The 20,883-nt window shown below is 24.0% G+C and overlaps 1 protein-coding gene across 1 annotated transcript in view; it reads left to right on the top strand.

Annotated features, from left to right (window-relative positions):
- The first annotated feature begins 3,364 nt into the window (after window positions 1-3,364).
- The window catches only part of LOC111624967 (syndecan-like), a 62,376-nt gene continuing 44,857 nt past the window's right edge, over window positions 3,365-20,883 (top strand). Inside the window, exon 1 of the mRNA XM_023367964.1 lies at window positions 3,365-3,593. Coding sequence (XP_023223732.1) covers window positions 3,531-3,593 — 63 coding nt within the window. The 5' untranslated portion in view covers window positions 3,365-3,530. The remainder of the gene's footprint in view (window positions 3,594-20,883) is intronic.

Raw genomic sequence — 20,883 nt, 5'->3', positions numbered from 1 at the left:
GTAAATCAATAATAATATAAATTTGATTAAATATTATAACACATTGATTACATATAATAACGCGAAACTTCTGAAAGATATTTAAATTTCTCTATAACTAATAAATACGCAAATAATTAACTGTATCTAATTAACACGATAATTATATTAATTATTATTATTAAAATTAATTATTTTGGATACAATTACTTCAAAATTAAGCAAAACTTTGCCAGTTTTTTAAATGATAAATTGATATGTCAAAGATTGAAATATAGTGTTTGGGACTAACCATAAATTATGTAACGCAGATAATCGTTACCATGCATTATAAGAGGGTGAGGGTGCTTACAAAAACGCAAAGTAATGCTAGGGTCTCAACCCTTGGATAACAGAATGGCATTTTTGTTTCTGAAGTATTGCATAGCCAACCGTACTGTTTATGTTACTGCTTTGCACATTATTAATGCAATTAATAAAACAATGTAAAGTTCTGTACCCCGTGGTGTGTATTATTCCTTAGTACAATTAAGGATTTCGAGGATATGCGTTACGTAATTTTGGGGTGAGTATGTGCGACAGCGTTACTGAGCGTTACAGAGGGTGGGATGGTAGTTGAAACGTATAAAAATAGAGTTATGTAATTTATGGACGATCCTTTCGTAATAATATTTATTTAATTTACATATTAATATCAGGAAACAATTATTATTTATGTGACTTTTTTAATTTGTTGAAAACATTTTAACTTTTTTCATTTATGTATCAGATTATAAGTTGACTATTTCATATTTTATGATAGTTTGTTTCAGCACGTTTTGCGTTACGTTATTCTTGAATAATTTCTACTTTCGGAAAGTCAAATTGTTCTTTTCAAATATTTAATTTGGGTTTAAAAACGATTCTAATTTTAAATAATAATAATATTGATATAAAACAATTTTAGATAAGAGAAAAAACATTGATTCAGCAACTTTATCGTTAATAAATAAATAACTAAACAATAATAATACTATAATTCAAGAGGGTTGTGGACATTACGCATTCAAGACTCGAGGGCTTCCTGCATAAAACATGGCTACTTACTTTACAAGTCTTATAAGAATACAATTATTATTATTATTATTATTATGATTATTATGATAAAAGAAAGTTTGTTATTTTAAAGACAAACAGAAAATTCGGCTCGTTATGGGCTTTTTTTTACCTTTGGACCTATACAATTATCAATTTTGTGTATTGATTAATCCATTCCTGCTTTAATTAAGAAAATTTTTATGAACTATTATAATAAAGAATATGAAATTAATGCTAAATTTATAAAAATATTCTTAATTTACTAATTTAATTGGCTTAAATTTAAATTTATATAATTATCAAATAAAAATATAAATTACAGAAGTAGCAATATAGGAAATTGTTTGTTTCGAAACCAATTTTCTATACTACTTTCGTAATCTAAGTATCGCTTTTTATAATTTAATATTCTAATTGAATGAATGTGTACTCATTTCATAGGACTATCTCGTAAAATATGGGATGGATTATCTATCATGTAACATTATAGGAGTTATGTACGTGTATTATGCAAGCAATCAAGTTATCGATATAACTTGTAGCCTTTGCTTCATCTATGTGTTTTGATGTATTACTTTTCCCACCTTATTAAAAAATAATGATAACTTAAAAATAAAAAAAATATATAAAATTAGAAACTCAAGGTTTCTTAGGGTCTAATTATTGAAAAGTTGAATCGATTCCAATAATTTAATTATATTGTAAAGTCTTAAATTAAAATCATAAAAATACTACTGTAATATTTTAATTTAATTTAAAATATTATTAAAATTTACTTATCTATTCAGCTTAAAATAATTAAATAAAGTCTCTATTATTATTAAAGTACGAAGATAAATGAAACTGTACACCCTCATAAGTAAATATGTATAGACATATATAACCTGTTGTGTATTTAACGTGATTGTTGTTATAATCTACGTTAAAGAAAACAGAAGAAAGAAAATAGAAATAATTTACTCGCTAGTAAATCTCTTTATGTAATTTTATTTACGAAGGAAAAATGAGGAAAACTGCTTAAAATATAAGGAAAAAAAATTATTTTTTCTTAACACGCTCATACACATTGATATATTAATTAATAATAGTAAATTTTTTAAAAAATAACTTGTTAGTTATGTATTTTTTAAATAATTTTCTTCATTATAATAAGATTTTTGCAAGAAAACTCGCAATTACTCTATTATTTAATCGTTGAAAAATTTTAGTTTTAAACATTAAAAAAAGTAAATAAGTAATTTTACTTGCAAATAAATATAAACATGTTAAGTATTTAAGAAATTTTAAATTTACTTACATTAAAAAATAATAATTTACTGAAACTATTTTACTGATGAAGGGAGAAGAAGAAATAAGGGGAGGAAAAAAAAAGTCAATTTATTGATTTAAAAATTTATTTGTAAAAACATTTGCAAAATTCTATAATTATTTATTTGATTTTATTATTTAAAAAGTAATTTTTCCAAGTATAATATTTTTGAAAAATGCTTCATTCTATACATAAAAATTTTATGTACATGAAAATTAATGTTTGTTAAAGAAATTAAATATAGGCCATTTTAAAAGGATAATTTATAATAAATCGCTTCTTTAATCACTGTATAAGCTTGTTTAAATTATCTTCCTCGATTAGTGATTTGTTTATTATGCACAAAATTAAATTATAATAAAGTATCGATAGATAATGATATTTTTCCGACGAAAAGGGGGGAAAAACGTATTTATGGATTTACAATTGTTTGCGTTTTTCTTCTGATCGAGTAGAGATATCAATATAAAGAATTTTTAAAGTACAAACAAATAATTAATATGTATTTAGAACTTTAAAGGGAGCATTTAAGAGTAATAAAGTGAAGCAATTAATTCAGGAAATATAAATACATAGATAAAAATATCGCAGAAACTTAAGCTTTACGACAAAAATTAATCGAAGTATTACACAATTAAATTCTGCTTAATGTATAGATTAATTATATTATTCACCGAAATTCATTTAGGAAAGTTTATACAATTGAAAATAAAAATTTAAATAGAAACATTCATCGAATAAGAATGCAAAAAAACCACATAGACGCATATAATATATACAGTATATATATATATTATATTACACTACACAATCACTTTTTATTCAGAAAAACTTAGAAATAAATTAAAATAAAACTAACAGAAAAGTCATTATTAATATAATACATATAAAATTCGTTTAAATAATTAAGAGATTAACCGAACGATCGACGGATTATATTTCTAACATGGGAATTTTATAATAAGGATGCCATACGGCTGCGTAAGGATATACATTTGTGACGAGTGGAAAATAGTTCCAGCACCATTTCTGGCTTATTCTTGAATTGGTGATGGTCAAGCGAAATCATTTTTAGATTGTTTTTAAAGAAAAACAAAACAAAAAAAAAGACAAACAAGATTATTAAAATTAAGTGTCTTCCGATATTAATTAGGATACGTTAGTAATGTTGTATAGACTATCGAGTTTCCTGCTTTTATTAGCTATCTGGGAATGTGCAATTATTAAGGTAAGAAAGAGCATTTAAATTTCTTTAATGTTACGAGAAATTCGTAAAAATTACAAGAATATCGATTAATTAATTATTAATTTCCGATTTGTTGACGATTTTTTAATACGGACAGACAGACAGACAAACAATCCATTCATTGATGTCTGCGATTTTTTTTTTCCTGTTTTTTTCCCTCACCCTTCAACATTTATGCAAACTTATAGATTTATCTATAATTTCTTGCATACAGAATTGTATTTTTTTCTTAACTCGGTCATGTTTAAAGAGGGAAGAGAAAAAAATTGAACTCACTTAAGATTAATTCATTCAATTTTAAGTGGGTTTATGTATAGGTCTAGTCTGTGTACTTGAGTTCTGCTTACTAAAAAATGATTTAAATAAAGATTAAAGGCTGCTTTATCTACATTTCTGCTGTAATCAATGATGTATATAATTATTATAAAGATTATTAAAAAAAAAGTTTGTTTTTTTATTTCAGTTTTTTAACTGAAAAAAAGTTTAACAAGAATATATGTGTAAGTATATAAGATTTATAAAAATATATCTTTTTTTCTCCCTACTGAAAGGTTAATTTTGAGTGGTGCGATGATGGGAGAAATGTTTATTATTTCGGAATATAAAAATTTGCTATCTTTTTTTTTAATTGTTGATTTTGATTTTACTGCTCTTTAACTTCTAACCTTTAACCTTTAACCTCTACTGCTTTAACCTCTATTTAGGAGAAATTTACTATCTTGATCTCTATCTGTCGAAGATCGCATTTAATCTGAATCGGTTTTAAAAGATCAAATTTTAGAAAATTAACTTAATAAATTCTGAAATTATATATATATATATACATATATACACTGTCTCTTAAAATTTTCTTTGTAATATGATGATTATGTAATTGAATTTTTAATTTAATCAAGACTTTAGCTTTATAAAAGAATATATTTGAGTCTGTTCTTTTTTAAATGGAATTCGAAAGCTATCTAAAGATTTGTGCTATTTTCAATTAAAAATATAATTTAAATTAATGGTGTAAATATGTTGATTATGTGATTTTTAGTGAAACATACTTTTGTAATATTAAAATTCTTACCTAAATCTACTCATGCTGAAATTGACATATGTTATTACAGAAATGAAATGACAGATATATCTAACTTTCCTTTTACAGTAAAATCAAATTATCATAATTATTATAAATTAGAGAACATTTTTATTTCTAATTTCAAAGATTTAACACATTTATAACAGTTTCAAAAATTAAATGCTGAATATATGATGATAGTAGTAGTAATATAGTTCCAAAATTATACAAAATAATATATTAAAGATTTTTAAAATGTGTATAGTAATTTATTAATGAAATTTTTCTAAATGTAAATGTATTGCAATGAACAATAAGTAAGAATAGCATATCATTAATGTTGATTAATCAAATAGAATTCAAACATTTGCATAAAGTCTGTCTATGAATATTGTCACTTGTAATGTAATCAATCATAGAATGAAAACAAAAAATTATAAAAGTTTTGTGATATGACATGAAAAAGTTCTTTTATTTAAGAATAATTTTATTCTTTTAACATTAAGAAAGCTTTTTTTAAACCTGATCTAATATTTAAAATTTATTTAATATGCAAATATATCCTCATATTCATATTAAAGCTAATTTATTTTTCATTTAATAAATTTTTTCTTTATAATACAGTCTTCATAATAGAATGTTTTTCATAAATTTACCTTAAGAAATATAATTAATTTATCTAATTATAATTGCCTTGACCTAATAATAATTTTTTTTTATAATAATCTAAAATGAATGAATATAGTATTACTATGCAATAAGTAATTTTTTGTTAAGGTAAATGATTTTGAAAGCTTATCTTTGTATTTTATTGAAATGATTCTTAAAATAGTTATTTCTACCTTCTAAAAATATAATTTTGATGTTTATACTTTAAATTTGCAAATGTTTTATCTCCTTGTAATAAAATACTTTTGTACATAGTTTAATATAAAAAAATTTGAAAAAATTATATATATATAATATATAAATGTAAAATTTATATATGTAAAATAGTATTAACTTGATGTAATTTTTCAGTTTTTTTCCAGGAATTTTATAGGATTTTTTATTGCTTTTATAAGTTTTTTCATTAAATGGTATATATTTCTCAAAAAATAAGATATAAACAGTAAAATCAGATTATTATTTAATTACTGTCTCTTTTTATTTGTATAGTTAAATAGCATTATTTCAGGAATCAAAAAATTTTATTTAGTAAATGCTTTCAGATTTATATCCATCAACTGAAATAAAAATATTGAAAAATAAAAAATTGCATCTTTGAAATATTATCAATAAAATATCTATGCAATCACTAAAATTTTTTGCAGTATAACATGTATAATATTTCTTTTAAAATTCTTTCAAAATTTAAAATGTACAGTATAAGGAATATGAAGATTAATTATTTTAGAAAATGCTATGACTGCCATTAATTGAATTTCAAAATTTATTGTTCTATTTCAAAAATATATATATAATATAATAATCTGTATTTTTCTATTCTGTTAATAAAATGTTTCTTTCACAATGTGTACTAGGTAATTCTTTTGCATAAAATTTACTGTATTCTCTTTTACTGAGATCTTTCCTTATAAATTCTGCAAATGCTGTAAAAATACATACATATTTTAATTCATTTTTATTTTATTAATTTAAAACAAATGTAGTAAACTCTTATCTTATTAAAAATTTTTAATTATTATAAGCATTTATTAAATTCTGCAAATAGTAAGTTTATATAATTTTTTTATTATTTACATTCAGTGTTTGATGATGAATGTAAATTTAGAAATGTTTACCCAATAAATGTTCTTGTCTCTTAGAATAAGATTGATTTTGTTATAATTTCTGATTTGTTATTGAGAGATCTCCAAAGTAGAAACCTTTTATATTATATTTTAATTTTTTTAGATAACACAAAATAATTGTACAGAAGAAAACATATAGCTCTATTCTTAATTAAATTAATCACTAAAAATTACATTAATCACTAAATGTAATATTTCTTCTAATCAAGATAGACATTTTAATAAATTTTAAAATGGTAAATATATGACAAATATGCAACTAAAATTTTTGACCACTGTTGTGAATTTTCTTCTGATAGTTTTGCTTAGTTTTTTAATTAAACTAAAATGCATATTAAACCAGTAACAAAAATATTTTTATACATATGCAATAAAAGTTTTAATAGTTTGCTTTTGTAGATTTGACTGTGTTTAAATTAACAAATTAATGTTATTGAATATATAAAATTTGAATCTGAAAACTTTTATAGCAAATTATTTACTAAAAAAGATTTACTAAATGTTACATATAACTTATGTGTATCTGTGAATACTGCTAGTTATAAAAAGTATTGGACATGTTTAATGATGTTACATTTATTTCAAAAAGTGAATGCATCAAGATTTTGTGTACTAATAAATTAATAGTACTGCATTTTATTTTTTAACAATAATGTTTCTATTAAAAAGTATTTCATTTGAAATCATTCTAGGAGTTTTTGAAAATGATTAAATTTGATTTAATTTTATAGATTAGTTTGATAATCTATAAAATTTGAATTTTATATATTTTAAAGATTTATATTGAATCTTTTGTTTTCTGAAGACAAATTACATTTACTATAATATTGAATATATTTATATTTCTAATTTTAAATAAAATAAATGATGAAATATGTTAGATCTAGACTTATGGTGTTTAAAATTGAGTTTTATGCTTTAATTTTTTTACATTTTCCAAATTGATAAAATTAGTTAATTATTGAATATATTAATTTATCTAAAATTGCATTTTGGGGAAAAATTCACACTTTTTATTTTTATAATGAAATGATTACTGTACATTGAATACACATTATTTTATAACAATTTTTTTTATAATTTAAAATTTAAAAATTTCAAATTGTTTGGTTAGATTTAAATATGATAATTTGGTTAAGCTGTAGCAAAATTAAATTCAATTGCATTTATAGCAATGCAATATACATGTTCAAAGAAAGAAAAAAAGCCTCTATTTGGCTAACAAATAACTATTATATTGGCAGCCAACTCTTGTTTTAGTTTTTATTTCCAGAATGGCATGCTATACTATTAAATGAACACAAAAATATTTTAAGAAATGCTATAGTGAATGGTTTGATTAGTTAAAATTCCATTATTATAACATTTATATTCAATTTTTCCACATTGTCTAGTAAACATGGATAATTGGAATTTTATTGACCTCAAAAAAAATCATAAAATAATGTATGATTTTAGGATAACTTTAAATTTGTATTAATTGTCCCTAATGTATGAATTGTGAATAATTATTTTCATGAATTATGAATTGATTTTTTCAATTTTTTGATTTTGTTTTTATGTAAAAATAAATAAATAAATTATACTACAGTTTGTAATCAGATCGAATATTTTTTATATTTAATTGTATTCTGAGATGTAAAAGACAATTGATACATAGTCTAATATGAATGTGCAAGTTATATTCATCATTCAAATAAACTACAATACAGTAATTATTACTATTTTTATTAGATTTTAATATTTATTAATTGTAGTAATTTAAAAAACTTGAGAATATTTTATTACATGTGTTATGTTAATACAATGTTTTTATTATTTTTTTTTATGAGTGGGAAGAAATTGAATATCTCAATCCTACGTTGAATCTAGGCTAAGATGTTTGAATGCTTGAAATTTAAAATATAATTATTTTTTAAATATTAATCTATAATTTCATTTATACCAAAGTTTATCTATAATTTAGTAGATGAATTTATAAAATTGAAATGTAAATACAAATATTATCCAATAATTATTATATTATGCAGTTTATTAAATTAATTGAAAATAGTTTAAATTTGTTTAAATTATTTTGTGATAAGAAAAAAAATATTTGAAACTATTTAATTAATAATAAACATTAATAATTAAATAGTTTGTTAACTAAAATAATCATGTTTACACTACTAAAAAATAATTTACACTTGCTAATAAAATTTAAAAAAATTTTTTAAATATAAAATTCATATGATAAATTTATTTTATCAACATTGTCTGTATATTTAGGGTAAGATATTTCTTCTAATCAAGATAGACATTTTAATAAATTTTAAAATGGTAAATATATGACAAATATGCAACTAAAATTCTTGACCACTGTTGTGAATTTTCTTCAGATAGTTTTGCTTAGTTTTTTAATTAAACTAAAATGCATATTAAACCAGTAACAAAAATATTTTTATACATATGCAATAAAAGTTTTAATAGTTTGCTTTTGTAGATTTGACTGTGTTTAAGTTAACAAAATGTTATTGAATATATAAAATTTGAATCTGAAAACTTCTACAGCAAATTATTTACTAAAAAAGATTGAAATGGATTTTAACAAAACTTCTATATACCTTAAAACCAACATAAACATTTAAGTAACAAACATTTTCAACTTTTTAAAAATCTTGATAGATTTTAAAATGCATGAAAATCATAGTATGAGGTTCTATAGACATAGGGACATGAACAAGCCTATCTGAAGGGCATAACAAGCTTTGTTAACTTAGCTTACTTTATTCTATTTAATTATGTATCTCACTGCTATTTGCTAATGTAGTTACATTAATATCAAGTAATATTTTTGAGAGCTCTAATCAGAGCACTCCACTACTATGTTATTTTGTAAGAAATTCAAACTCTAAACTTTCTTTCTGTTGAGATTTGATATACTTAACTTAATGAAGACCTTTCGAAAAGGTTGAAAATGTTTGTTATTTAAATGTTTATGCTAGTTTTAAGATGTATTTGAAGTTTTGTTGATGTTAGTACAATTTATGCTATTACAAATAAAATGGATCTTTTGATAACCGCATTTTATGTAATATTGCAATTGATGCATCAAAATTTTATATACAGTTTAAATCAGCATAAATTATCATTTATATTATTCAAAATCAGATAGAATATTGTATTATAAGTAAATAAAGTTAAATTATAAGCTATACATATATATTTATAAGATCAGCTTTAAAATTTTCTAAAATCATTTATAAATGTTCTTATAAGAATTTATGGCAATATAAAATTGTACATGTACTATATTTATCTACAAAACTATTTTATTCCAATGTGTATATAGATCTAAACTGAAATTTCATCATTCTGATGAAAATAAGAATGATGAAATTTACATTTTATTTTAATCAATAATATAGTAAGTTTTTTACATAAATTTCTTATAAGGAATTACTACTATAATTTCTAAAAGAAAAAAAATTGTGAAATTTAATGTAAACACTCAAAAATTTAATAAAAACACAATTATTATTTTGATTATATAATTCTGTAATTTATATAAAATATTTGATTTAGAACTTAATTTGTTTACATTTCAGAAACTTATTATTTGAATGTAATGAACAATCAAAATTTCTCAACTCAAATATTAGCTTTTTAGAAATTGGCTTGATATTATTATTGTTTAGATATTTACAATTATTTCATGTTTATTATTATTATATTTATACAATAACAGTTTGATTGCAATTTTAATATTGAAAAAGTTGATAAAAAATAAAATATATGATAAACTAATATGTCTTTATAAAAATTATCATATTACATTAAAATATCAATAAACTGTAGAATTCCTGAATTTATTAATATAAAGCAGTGCAGACAAAATTAATTATTTCCTAAATGACTTACAATACAACAAAGATTTTTTCTCTAATATATGAATTTGTCAATTTTATATTTCTGAATTTAAACTAGGCATTTCTTTATCAAATATTGTTTAGTGATATGAATTGTTTTGTTTAATAAATATTTTAATATTTTACTTTAATAATAATTAAATGCATTATTAAATAATAATAAACATTGTGAAAAAGTTATAGATTGAAAGTAATAAAACTTAAACATTTCTTATGCATTAGAATATTTATATTTTAAAATAGTTGATTAAAAAAATTATTGAAATTTTTTATATAATAATTTGAAGTATATTTACTAATTTAAATAAACTAAAAAAATAATTTTTCAAACCTTATAAATTGAAAAAAAATTAGCAAAGAATATTATTTTAAAAATAATAATCATAAATTTCTTGAAAAATATAATTGAAGAAAAGTGAAAATATATATACTGTATTATTTTACAAAGCTAATTACATTATTTTTTCCGTTAAAATCTCCATCAAGGAAAAATATTTTCTAATGAATATTTTATTAAATATTTATCATCATCCTTAATTAGATATCAATTTAGAAAAATTAAGGATTTAATTGTTCTGAGAAAATATTAAACAATGTCTATAATTAAGAAGTATATAAACATAATAAATTGAAGGTTATTATAAATGATCATCATCATTATTATTACTTTCATTTTAATTAATAATTTTTCTGATTTCTATATTAATTAAAATTCAGTTGGATTTGATATCAGATTTGAGTTGCATCAGTGAATATCATTGAAGTTCTGATAAATTAAGCATTTCATCTAAAAAATTTATGTACACTTTAAAATATTAATGACTTTAAAATGAAATTTTCAGTTCCATTAATAATATATACAAACAATATGGAGTAATAAAAAATTTTATTATATTTGAATTTCAAAATTTAATTTCATGTATTAATTGATTTTAGTAGTAGAATTAATGTTAATGGATGGTATATATTTTAAAAAGTGAAGATCAGTTACTCAAATAATTTAAAACTTATTTTATTCATAAAAATATATTTTCTTAAAATCTATATAAATTTTCCAGATTTAAAAAAAGAATTCATCTTTTTATAGCTTTGTATTAAATTTGAACATGAGAATACTTATCTGTCAAAATAAATTACAGATCCTAATATAATAAAATATTTTCCTAAGCAAAATTTTGATAAATGTTTTAACAATTTAATCAGTTTATGCTATGAAGTAATGTAAAGTGATTAAAAGATTTATTTTTTTATATACTATATTTAATATATCTAGAACTATTTTATATCAAATGTAATTATGTAATATTTTTTATTTCATTCTGTAGAAATAAAATGTAAGTGTGCAGCTGTCATGATATGACAGATCTTAAATAAACTAATTTCTTTTCAACATTACTGTTTCAATAAAGTAAATAGTCATTGAGATCAAATTATGTGAGTTGTTTAATTTCAGACATAGTTAATCTCTTGATAAAATTTCATCAGATTAAATGTACCAATGAAAAGTTTATTAAATAAATTTGGATTTTGTCTACCAAGTTATCTTAAAACATATAAACTACCTGAACTTTGGAATGGTTTTAAAAATTAAAGTTCAATTGAGAACAAATAGTTGAGTGTTATTGTCTTTTAGCTACTTGCATGATTTTTCAAATTCAGTTAAGAAAATATATTTTGTAATCATTTTCTATCATTAGAAAATTAAATAAATGTAATGCCTATTTTAATCATTTCTCTCAGTGATGTTAATTTTAATGGTTTATTGATTCTATTATTATAAATTTTATTTTAGTAAGTATTTACGAATGATTGAAAAAGTCGGGATGTTTTGCATGCGACTGATGAAACAATGTGAAATTCGTTCACATTGTTTCATTAGTCGATTAACAGGATGGATCTTATTCCTTTCTTTCCCATCCTCTTTCCCCTGTTCAGTTATGAATGGCTGTTTAAGCAGGACGGAGTGGTTCATCCTGTTTAGGTATTGGCTTGGGTGACGGTCATTGCCAGCATAGGAAGAGTAAACACCTGCATTCAAAAGCTTTCGAATTCCGTCGGCTTTATTCAACCGAAAATTGAGACTTCGCCATTTCTGAAAAGATGTTTTAAAGCTTTTTAAATAAGACCAAATCATTTTTATTAATACTTTTTAAAAAATAAGAAGTCTGTTTCTTTGTTGAGTTTCGAAAAGCCAACAGATGTTTATTGAAATCTAATAAGGAAATAAACATGACGCATTCTGTTTCAGGCTAACTACTTGTAAAGGATATTAGAAAATGTGCTTCATAGAGATTTCTGATAAATGAAGGGCGCGTGAGTGTATATATGACATCACTATTTCCTACTAGACTAAATATTACATCCGTCAATAAGGCAATACTATTAAAATAGTTATTTTAACGTATGAGCTCTCAAGATATTAACTTTCAATTGTTAATTGCAGATTAAATTAATGACATACTAATAAGGTTGTTTTAAATGAGTTCTCGATAAAACCGTGTAATTTTTTTAAATGTAAGATGAACTGAGAACGAAATGCATACGTGACGAGTTGCATTTTTCGCTACTTTTTCTCTACTCTTTACTTTTTATTTGGAATCGCAGCTAGATTTAGTTATCAGGATTAGTTAAGTATGTTGAAAGTTGTTCTCCCTGACTCGAAAGAGACGTCGGTAAAGCGAAGGCCGGCTTTCGTTCATATTGAACGACAGTCTGAACATCTGTTTTTTATCACCGTTTTAGCAGACAACAAACTAGTGTTGAAAACTCGAGAATAAATAGAAACTGGTAGAAGTGTCGGAGTCGATATTGATAAATAGGCAAAGCCGTATCGATTGTTAGAAAATAGAAAACGGAACATTCTGAAAACAGATTGAAGTTCGGCATTGACCTGCTTACAGGCTTACCATATGTAGACAGGAACACTTGGAAATCCTCTTCTGTGTGTGTGTGTGATTTTTTCCTCTCCCTCAAATTAAAATGTTTCTAGGACATTTTATTATTATTTTTTTATTTTACTGTTGGTTTCTATTGTGTAACGGGGAAAAGTACCGATTTTGCGATCATAAAATTTAGGATAGGAATCTCACATATCCCATCCCTTATTGACCCCCTTCAGAGGTGTGGTTTCAACGGCTTCTTTCACCTGCTTTTTGACGATTTTTATTCTTGTTTAAATAAATTTGGTGGGCATTTTATTTAAGAAAAATAGTTGATTATTGAGATATTTACTGATTTAGAAATTCGAAGCCATTATTTTACTATACTTAATTATAATTTTTCTTCAAAAAGCGAAGTAATTGGAGGAAGTTTGCGTGACGTTTACAAAAAAAAATTTTAAAAGAAAAAATCAAATTCGAAATCAAAGAAATATCTCAACTAAGCAAACTGTGGGATGGTAACACGTGCTCAGTCTTCGATCAATATTTTTACTTTGATAGGCGAGGAAAATTTTACCCTCTTTACGTGACGTACGCGATTAACATGAACTGAGTTTGGACGGAAGTTAAATGAGCTGCCATCTCCCCCCTGCGTGATATGAATCATGAACCGTGTGTGTTCTTCAGATGATACAGACGACGTAATTACAACTATGGCCATTACTGTAAAATTTAACAAGATATTTTACGAATGATCTATCATACGATGAAAATTCGAAAGTGAATGGCCCAATAATTGTTAGATTTAAACGAATTTAATTTTATTTGCCGCCCACTGTGTAAATATATGTAATACTCGGCGCCCCGATATCCGGTTATTCGATGCGTCTGTCTACATTTTATGTCGAAATTCGTCTAATAGTTTAAAAGCCTCTCCATTGAAAGCGTTGACCATCCCTAGAAGAAAATGAAACCTCTCTCTGACGTCAGAGTGGTGGCGAGACCCTTTCAGAGAAAGTATAGACGTGCCACGATTTTTACACTGCCATTTTCTGATCTCTAACCTTTTTGTAATCGATATTAATTGTAAGAATTCCTCTAATGCAGTTAGGGGTGTTGATTGCATTTTTTTTGCACTGCCATTTTACACCGAGTTCTCTCACTTGTTAAACATAGTCAGCTGTTTCCTTGACACGCAAACTTAGTTTGAACCGATGGTTTAATAACGTAAGTGTACGTGCTAGACAGACGTCATTTTAAAGTGTCGTGTTGGAATCAAGCCAAAGTTTGACAGAGCTCGCATTGTCATTAGAGTAGGACAGATTGGACTTAGTTAATTGTAAGATCAAATCTGGACATAAGCTCTCACTCTTTATCGTGGACTATACATTATGCATTTAATTCATCGGTATAATTGAAGGAAATGAATTGTTTAACTTAGTTTTTTAACGGTATTACGCAAGGTGATTCTAATTTTGGTTAATATAGTTGTAATACTGTAAACATCACCTCACATATACCCCCCAAAAAAGTAAAATACGTGAAACGACATAGAGATAAATATAGTTTTAATTATTTTTTTAATCAAATAAAAGAAATATTTGATAAAATATAAATTGTATACTTCTTGTGAAAAATTATCCAGGAAATAATTGATTTTAAAGATGTCAAACTGATTACTGATCTGCTATAAATATTGTCAAGGAAAATGGGACAAGAGGAAGTTTTACAACAGTTTTTTAACAATAGGTTAGATTGCAAAAATGTTTTTAAACAATATTTTTATATCTATTAGAATTTTCGATATATATATATAAATAAAAGTTGAAGAAAGAAAATGTACTGAATAAATTTGATACCTTTATTGACTAATTTACAATCTACTTCAACAGGTATCAGGTTTATTTTAGATACAGTATGATTCATATAATTCAGTGGACGTATTTATTACATAGATCTTAAACGTAAAATTTGTAGTAATACATTCGTTAATTTTTTTTAAAAAAAAGAAATACGAATATTATTAAAGAGGTATTTAAATTCGTCTTTTGAAATTTCAATAAAAAATAAGTTGAGTATTAAAGAATGTTTTCGTGAGAAGTTAATACTGTAAATGTAAACAAAAAAAGGAATTTGATCTTAAGGAACACTTCATCAACTTTAATATATAAAAGTGATGATAAAGAAATTTCAGTAGATTTTATTTTGAAAGGAATTTATGCTTTCGTGTATTTTGTCTATATATGTGTAATGTATGTAGCCTTCGTTATTCAAGAAATATTTAAATAAATAGCCAATTATTTATAAATATGAGAATAACATAAATAGTAAAGCAGCGTGTTATTAGAGAATTTGATGACATCTTTTCGTTTTCTGGCGGGACATTACGATCTGTTCAAGATATGAAGTGATGTTCTTTCGATGTTTCCAATGATCGAAATGATGGTCTTTAATGACTATCCCGCATATTAAAGGACAAATGAATAATCATTTGGAGTTTTCACTAAGTTATTGCCAAAATCTATTGTTAATTATTGTAATAAGGCAGAAAAGAAAAGAGAAATAAAATACTTCATTAAAATTGAAAATACAATAAAAAGGATATTTACGTTTAATTATTATTACTCCGAACCTCGAATAATTATAAAATTTAGCTTGAATAAATGCAGCATTAAAGATTAATTCAGAATGCCGCAATTATAACTTAGTTGCTAATTAATTTTTAGTACATAATTGTAAAATTCATATCGTACGTCATTGATTGTTTAACTTAGTATTTGAATCCCATTAGCCTTTCTCATTTTATTGATATTAGACGAAGTTTATTATCCTGTATAATTAATATATCAATGTCTAATGTTCAACATTTGATAATCCGTATTCTATTAATATAATCATTAGGTTTATATATTTTCGCTAAATGATACGAATTAACAATTGGATTTTTAATTGCGACATTATTATCAGTTTTATAGTTCGATTAATATATTTGCTGTATACTAGAAATTAAATATCCGAATCAGTTAGATAAGTTAAAACTTATCGGTTAATTACTTTCGTTCTGCTATAATTGATTTAAAAAGAAAGCATTTTCAATGTCAATAAATTTGTTTATCGTTTAAATAAAATAAAGGAAATGTAAACTCTGGTTAATAATTTAAACCTGTGTAGTCTCCAATGCAAAAAAAGAAACATTTTTTCTTTTTTTCAGTAGCCACATTAGTAATGCAAAGACCGTTTCTGATATTTTTGACTAATAATATATTACCTGTTTGTAAACGACCCGTCATTTATAAGAATCGTGATATATTGCTATATTTAAAAAAGTCTTTATTAGGTTAAAAATTTCTTTCAATGTGTATCTCATAAAAATTGTGATATCTAATAAATTTTTAAATTTTATTACAGTCTGTTAATATCTAAAACTCTGTCGCTGTCGATTTTTTAAAATACTAATCGCGTTTATTTTTCGCATATGCCAGAGATATCTCAATTTAAAATAACTTAAATTGTAAAAATCTTGAGCCATAAAAGTTTAATAAATTTTTAATGTCAAATCAAAAGTCTGGTTTGAATATCGCGTGGACGTGGGGAGAAAGCAATTCTGGAATGTTTTCTAATCTAATCGGTCTACTTACAGCATTTCATTAATAGGCAATTTTTAGTTTAGATAAATATCTCCATCAATAGTTGTTTATACGTTATAAATTAACATAATTCTCTGTGGTATGAATAATGGACCATCGCTGAAGTAAAATTTACACTTATTTCTCCCCTTTCATTTTCATAACAGATTAAATAAATTTAAGATCGTAACTCGAGCGAAAATTTTTATGATTCTATATTTAAAATATGTATGTATATATATATATATATTCGTTACTCGTAATTTTTATGAATACTGTTGGTGCGTGATTATAACTTTCGGTCACGTTAGAATAAAGTTGAAAAGTTAAAATTCGTCGAAAAAAAAATCATTGCATAAAACTAACTCTTTGAATGAAGTCTAACCATTGCTAATAAAAATGTAAGTTGTTTATCATTGTCAGTGTTGGCAACTCTCTCCTGTAACATAATAGTTTTTTTTTTTTAATGTTGACAGTCTGATATACACTTGCATCATTAGAATATAAAATAAATCCAGTAACTTGTGCAAAATAAGCATTTTACTTACATGTTCACCTATAATACTTTTCCTTTTAATAATGCATGATATTACAACTTACACTGGTTGCAAATATTTTTGAGAGACATTTTAATACTGTTTACATAAAATATTTAACTCCTGTAATTGTTTCTTGCTTTAAAATATTTTGATACTTTACTACATTATCCCATGCAGTTCTAGGAATACTTTCAAGAAATTATCAAGTTACTGATGTAATAATAATTAATTATGCAGTAGATTTTAGGTTTATAAATTAAAGTTTTAACTGTAATTACATAAAATTTTTAATTGTTATTAATTTTAATCTCTATTTCACTCTTTATTTTAAAATTAAATACTGCGATTATATATATATATATATAGTGTGTTTGTAAGTGTATTTTTATAATTAAGAAATAAATTAGAAATTTTTTTTTATATGTTCTGGTTACCAGATATACTGTATCAATTGACAGTAATTAACTATTATCATAATTGAAACAGCTCAAAGACAAACAGTGATTAACTTTATTGACTGAGTTGTTTTATTTTCCTGAGTATTTTCTTTTTACCTTATAAGTTTGTTTTAATAATTTTATAACATAAAATATTTCATCACAAAATCTAGGCCTATTCTAGAAGCTTAAAATATTAAAAAGAATAGTATTAACTATCAGTTGTATATAGAATTATTAAATGTAATCTTGAAGAATAAAAGTTTAAATAAACAAAAATTTGATTTTATGTTTTATTTTTTATTAAAAAGATTCTTTTAAATTGAAAATATCTGAACTATGAAATTTGATAGGAGTTCTGACAGTTTTTGTAATTAAATCAATAGTTAAAATTTAAGATATTGTATTAAATCATATTGTATGATGTCTGATTAATTCTTATGCAATAAGAAATAAAAATGATAGTGTTTGAATAAACATTTGTAATTAAAGTTATTGTAATGCTGTATTATATTTTAACAAATAAGTTTTTATTTACTGTCAAATTTTAATTATATATAATTATGATTTAAGAAATAAATAAAACTAATGTTGTATTTATGTTTCTTGATTCTGGTCTGTAGAGGTCTAGATATGTTCACTTAAATAAACAAAGTCACAATTAAAATGCCCATCAAGGGTTAGGTTAGTACTTCTGCAGTCCATTTATTACCAATGTTATCTGTATCATTTCTAATGAGCTGGTAAATTAGTGTGCTATATCTGAATGTAAGGTTAAAGATCTCAGTTATGGCAAAAAAACTTATACTCAAAAAATATTAACTGTCATAACTANATTATTATTTTTAAGTATAATAATAATAAATTTATTTATAAATCTTAAACAATTCCTAGTAATTTATTGATCCCACAGATAAATTAGTTGACCTTTTGATAATTACTAGTACCAGGGTGGAAACCCTGTTCTAGAACATTATATAACAGAGTAAGTAAAATATGTTTTGCAAATTTTAAACTTAAGATTAAAATGAATACTGAGATAAACTTAAATATAAATACATAAATTATGAAATAACAATGTGTATTAACTAACAACAAAAAAACAAATAAATGAATTAAAGGTAATGTAATGAGTAACAAAAATTAACAAGCAAAAATTATGTAACAAAGGATCATGCAATGTATTGCTTATGGTAATGACAATTTTACTCGTTATTTTATTGATTTGTTAATATACAAATCAATAAAATTAGAACAGAATTAATTTTATAATAAAAAGTTATGCATTATTAATGCATATACATTCCTTTGATTGATACTAGTTTCTAAGATCCGTTTGCAAATTTCATGGATTTTGACACATTTAACAAATTTATTGTTAAATTTATATGCATTTTCACTTTCTTGACTCTTATATATAACAGAGGGAAAGTTGTGATTGGTCAAAAAATGACCTCCCCAAATTTTACATTTTTGGACTCTGGACCTTGAAACATTGAGAAATGCAAATAAATTTGGGGGTTTTCTGTATATATATATGTATGGATGTGTGTGTGGGGGGGCACGATTTTGTTCACCCTCTTTGAAGCTTAATAACTTCTGTTCTTTTTGTTGAAAATTTCTGAAATCTTACAGAGAAGTTTGTGTATTAGGGGGATTGATGCTATTAAATTTTGGTGGTTGAAGGTTGATGGGGTGGGGAGCTAAGGGGGGTTGTCTGTCATCTCTCGACTAGAGTTGGACTTATTGATGATTTTATTCATGATTAGCATTTACAATTTTTTATAAAACTCATCCCTATACTGTACTCAAAATTAAGTTTTTTCCCACTTTATAATAATTTAAAATATTTTTTATTTTAATAAAATATTATAACAGATGACACCACAAATGCAGTTTTAAATGTTGCTGGGAAAGTTATGCAACTCATTGCTGGATTTTTGATGATTGATGTTTTATCCTGTTATTCTGCAAAAGTAGAACAATGAGATAATGTGCTATAAAGTAAATTTTATTGTGTTGTATTTATGTTTCTTGATTCTGGTCTGTAGAGGTCTAGATATGTTCACTTAAATAAACAAAGTCACAATTAAAATGCCCATCAAGGGTTAGGTTAGTACTTCTGCAGTCCATTTATTACCAATGTTATCTGTATCATTTCTAATGAGCTGGTAAATTAGTGTGCTATATCTGAATGTAAGGTTAAAGATCTCAGTTATGGCAAAAAAACTTATACTCAAAAAATATTAACTGTCATAACTATAACCAAATGGTTATGGTCCAGTTAAAGCTATGCTTTCTGCACCTACCAGATATGGTTAAACACAGTTGTGAATAATTACAGTTATCATCTTATCATCATCATTTCAAATTTTTATTTCTAAAAATAAATTTGAGTTAGATCTTACAAATGATAATACTTCTGTAGCCTCTGGATTAACGCAAGCTCTGCAATTGGGGTATGTCAAACTACCATAGCTAAAATTATGTTATGTAAGAACAGTGGTCACTGGAGTTGATAATAAGCAGATTAAAATTGGCCTAAACTTTTCATATTAAATAGAATTNGGGGGCACGATTTTGTTCACCCTCTTTGAAGCTTAATAACTTCTGTTCTTTTTGTTGAAAATTTCTGAAATCTTACAGAGAAGTTTGTGTATTAGGGGGATTGATGCTATTAAATTTTGGTGGTTGAAGGTTGATGGGGTGGGGAGCTAAGGGGGGTTGTCTGTCATCTCTCGACTAGAGTTGGACTTATTGATGATTTTATTCATGATTAGCATTTACAATTTTTTATAAAACTCATCCCTATACTGTACTCAAAATTAAGTTTTTTCCCACTTTATAATAATTTAAAATATTTTTTATTTTAATAAAATATTATAACAGATGACACCACAAATGCAGTTTTAAATGTTGCTGGGAAAGTTATGCAACTCATTGCTGGATTTTTGATGATTGATGTTTTATCCTGTTATTCTGCAAAAGTAGAACAATGAGATAATGTGCTATAAAGTAAATTTTATTGTG

The sequence above is a fragment of the Centruroides sculpturatus genome, unplaced genomic scaffold (genome assembly GCF_000671375.1).
Source record: "Centruroides sculpturatus isolate CEXI.00-Female unplaced genomic scaffold, Cexi_2.0 scaffold371, whole genome shotgun sequence".
In the NCBI taxonomy this organism is placed as follows: Eukaryota; Metazoa; Arthropoda; class Arachnida; order Scorpiones; family Buthidae; genus Centruroides; species Centruroides sculpturatus.
This window is presented reverse-complemented; position numbering and strand designations above follow the sequence as displayed.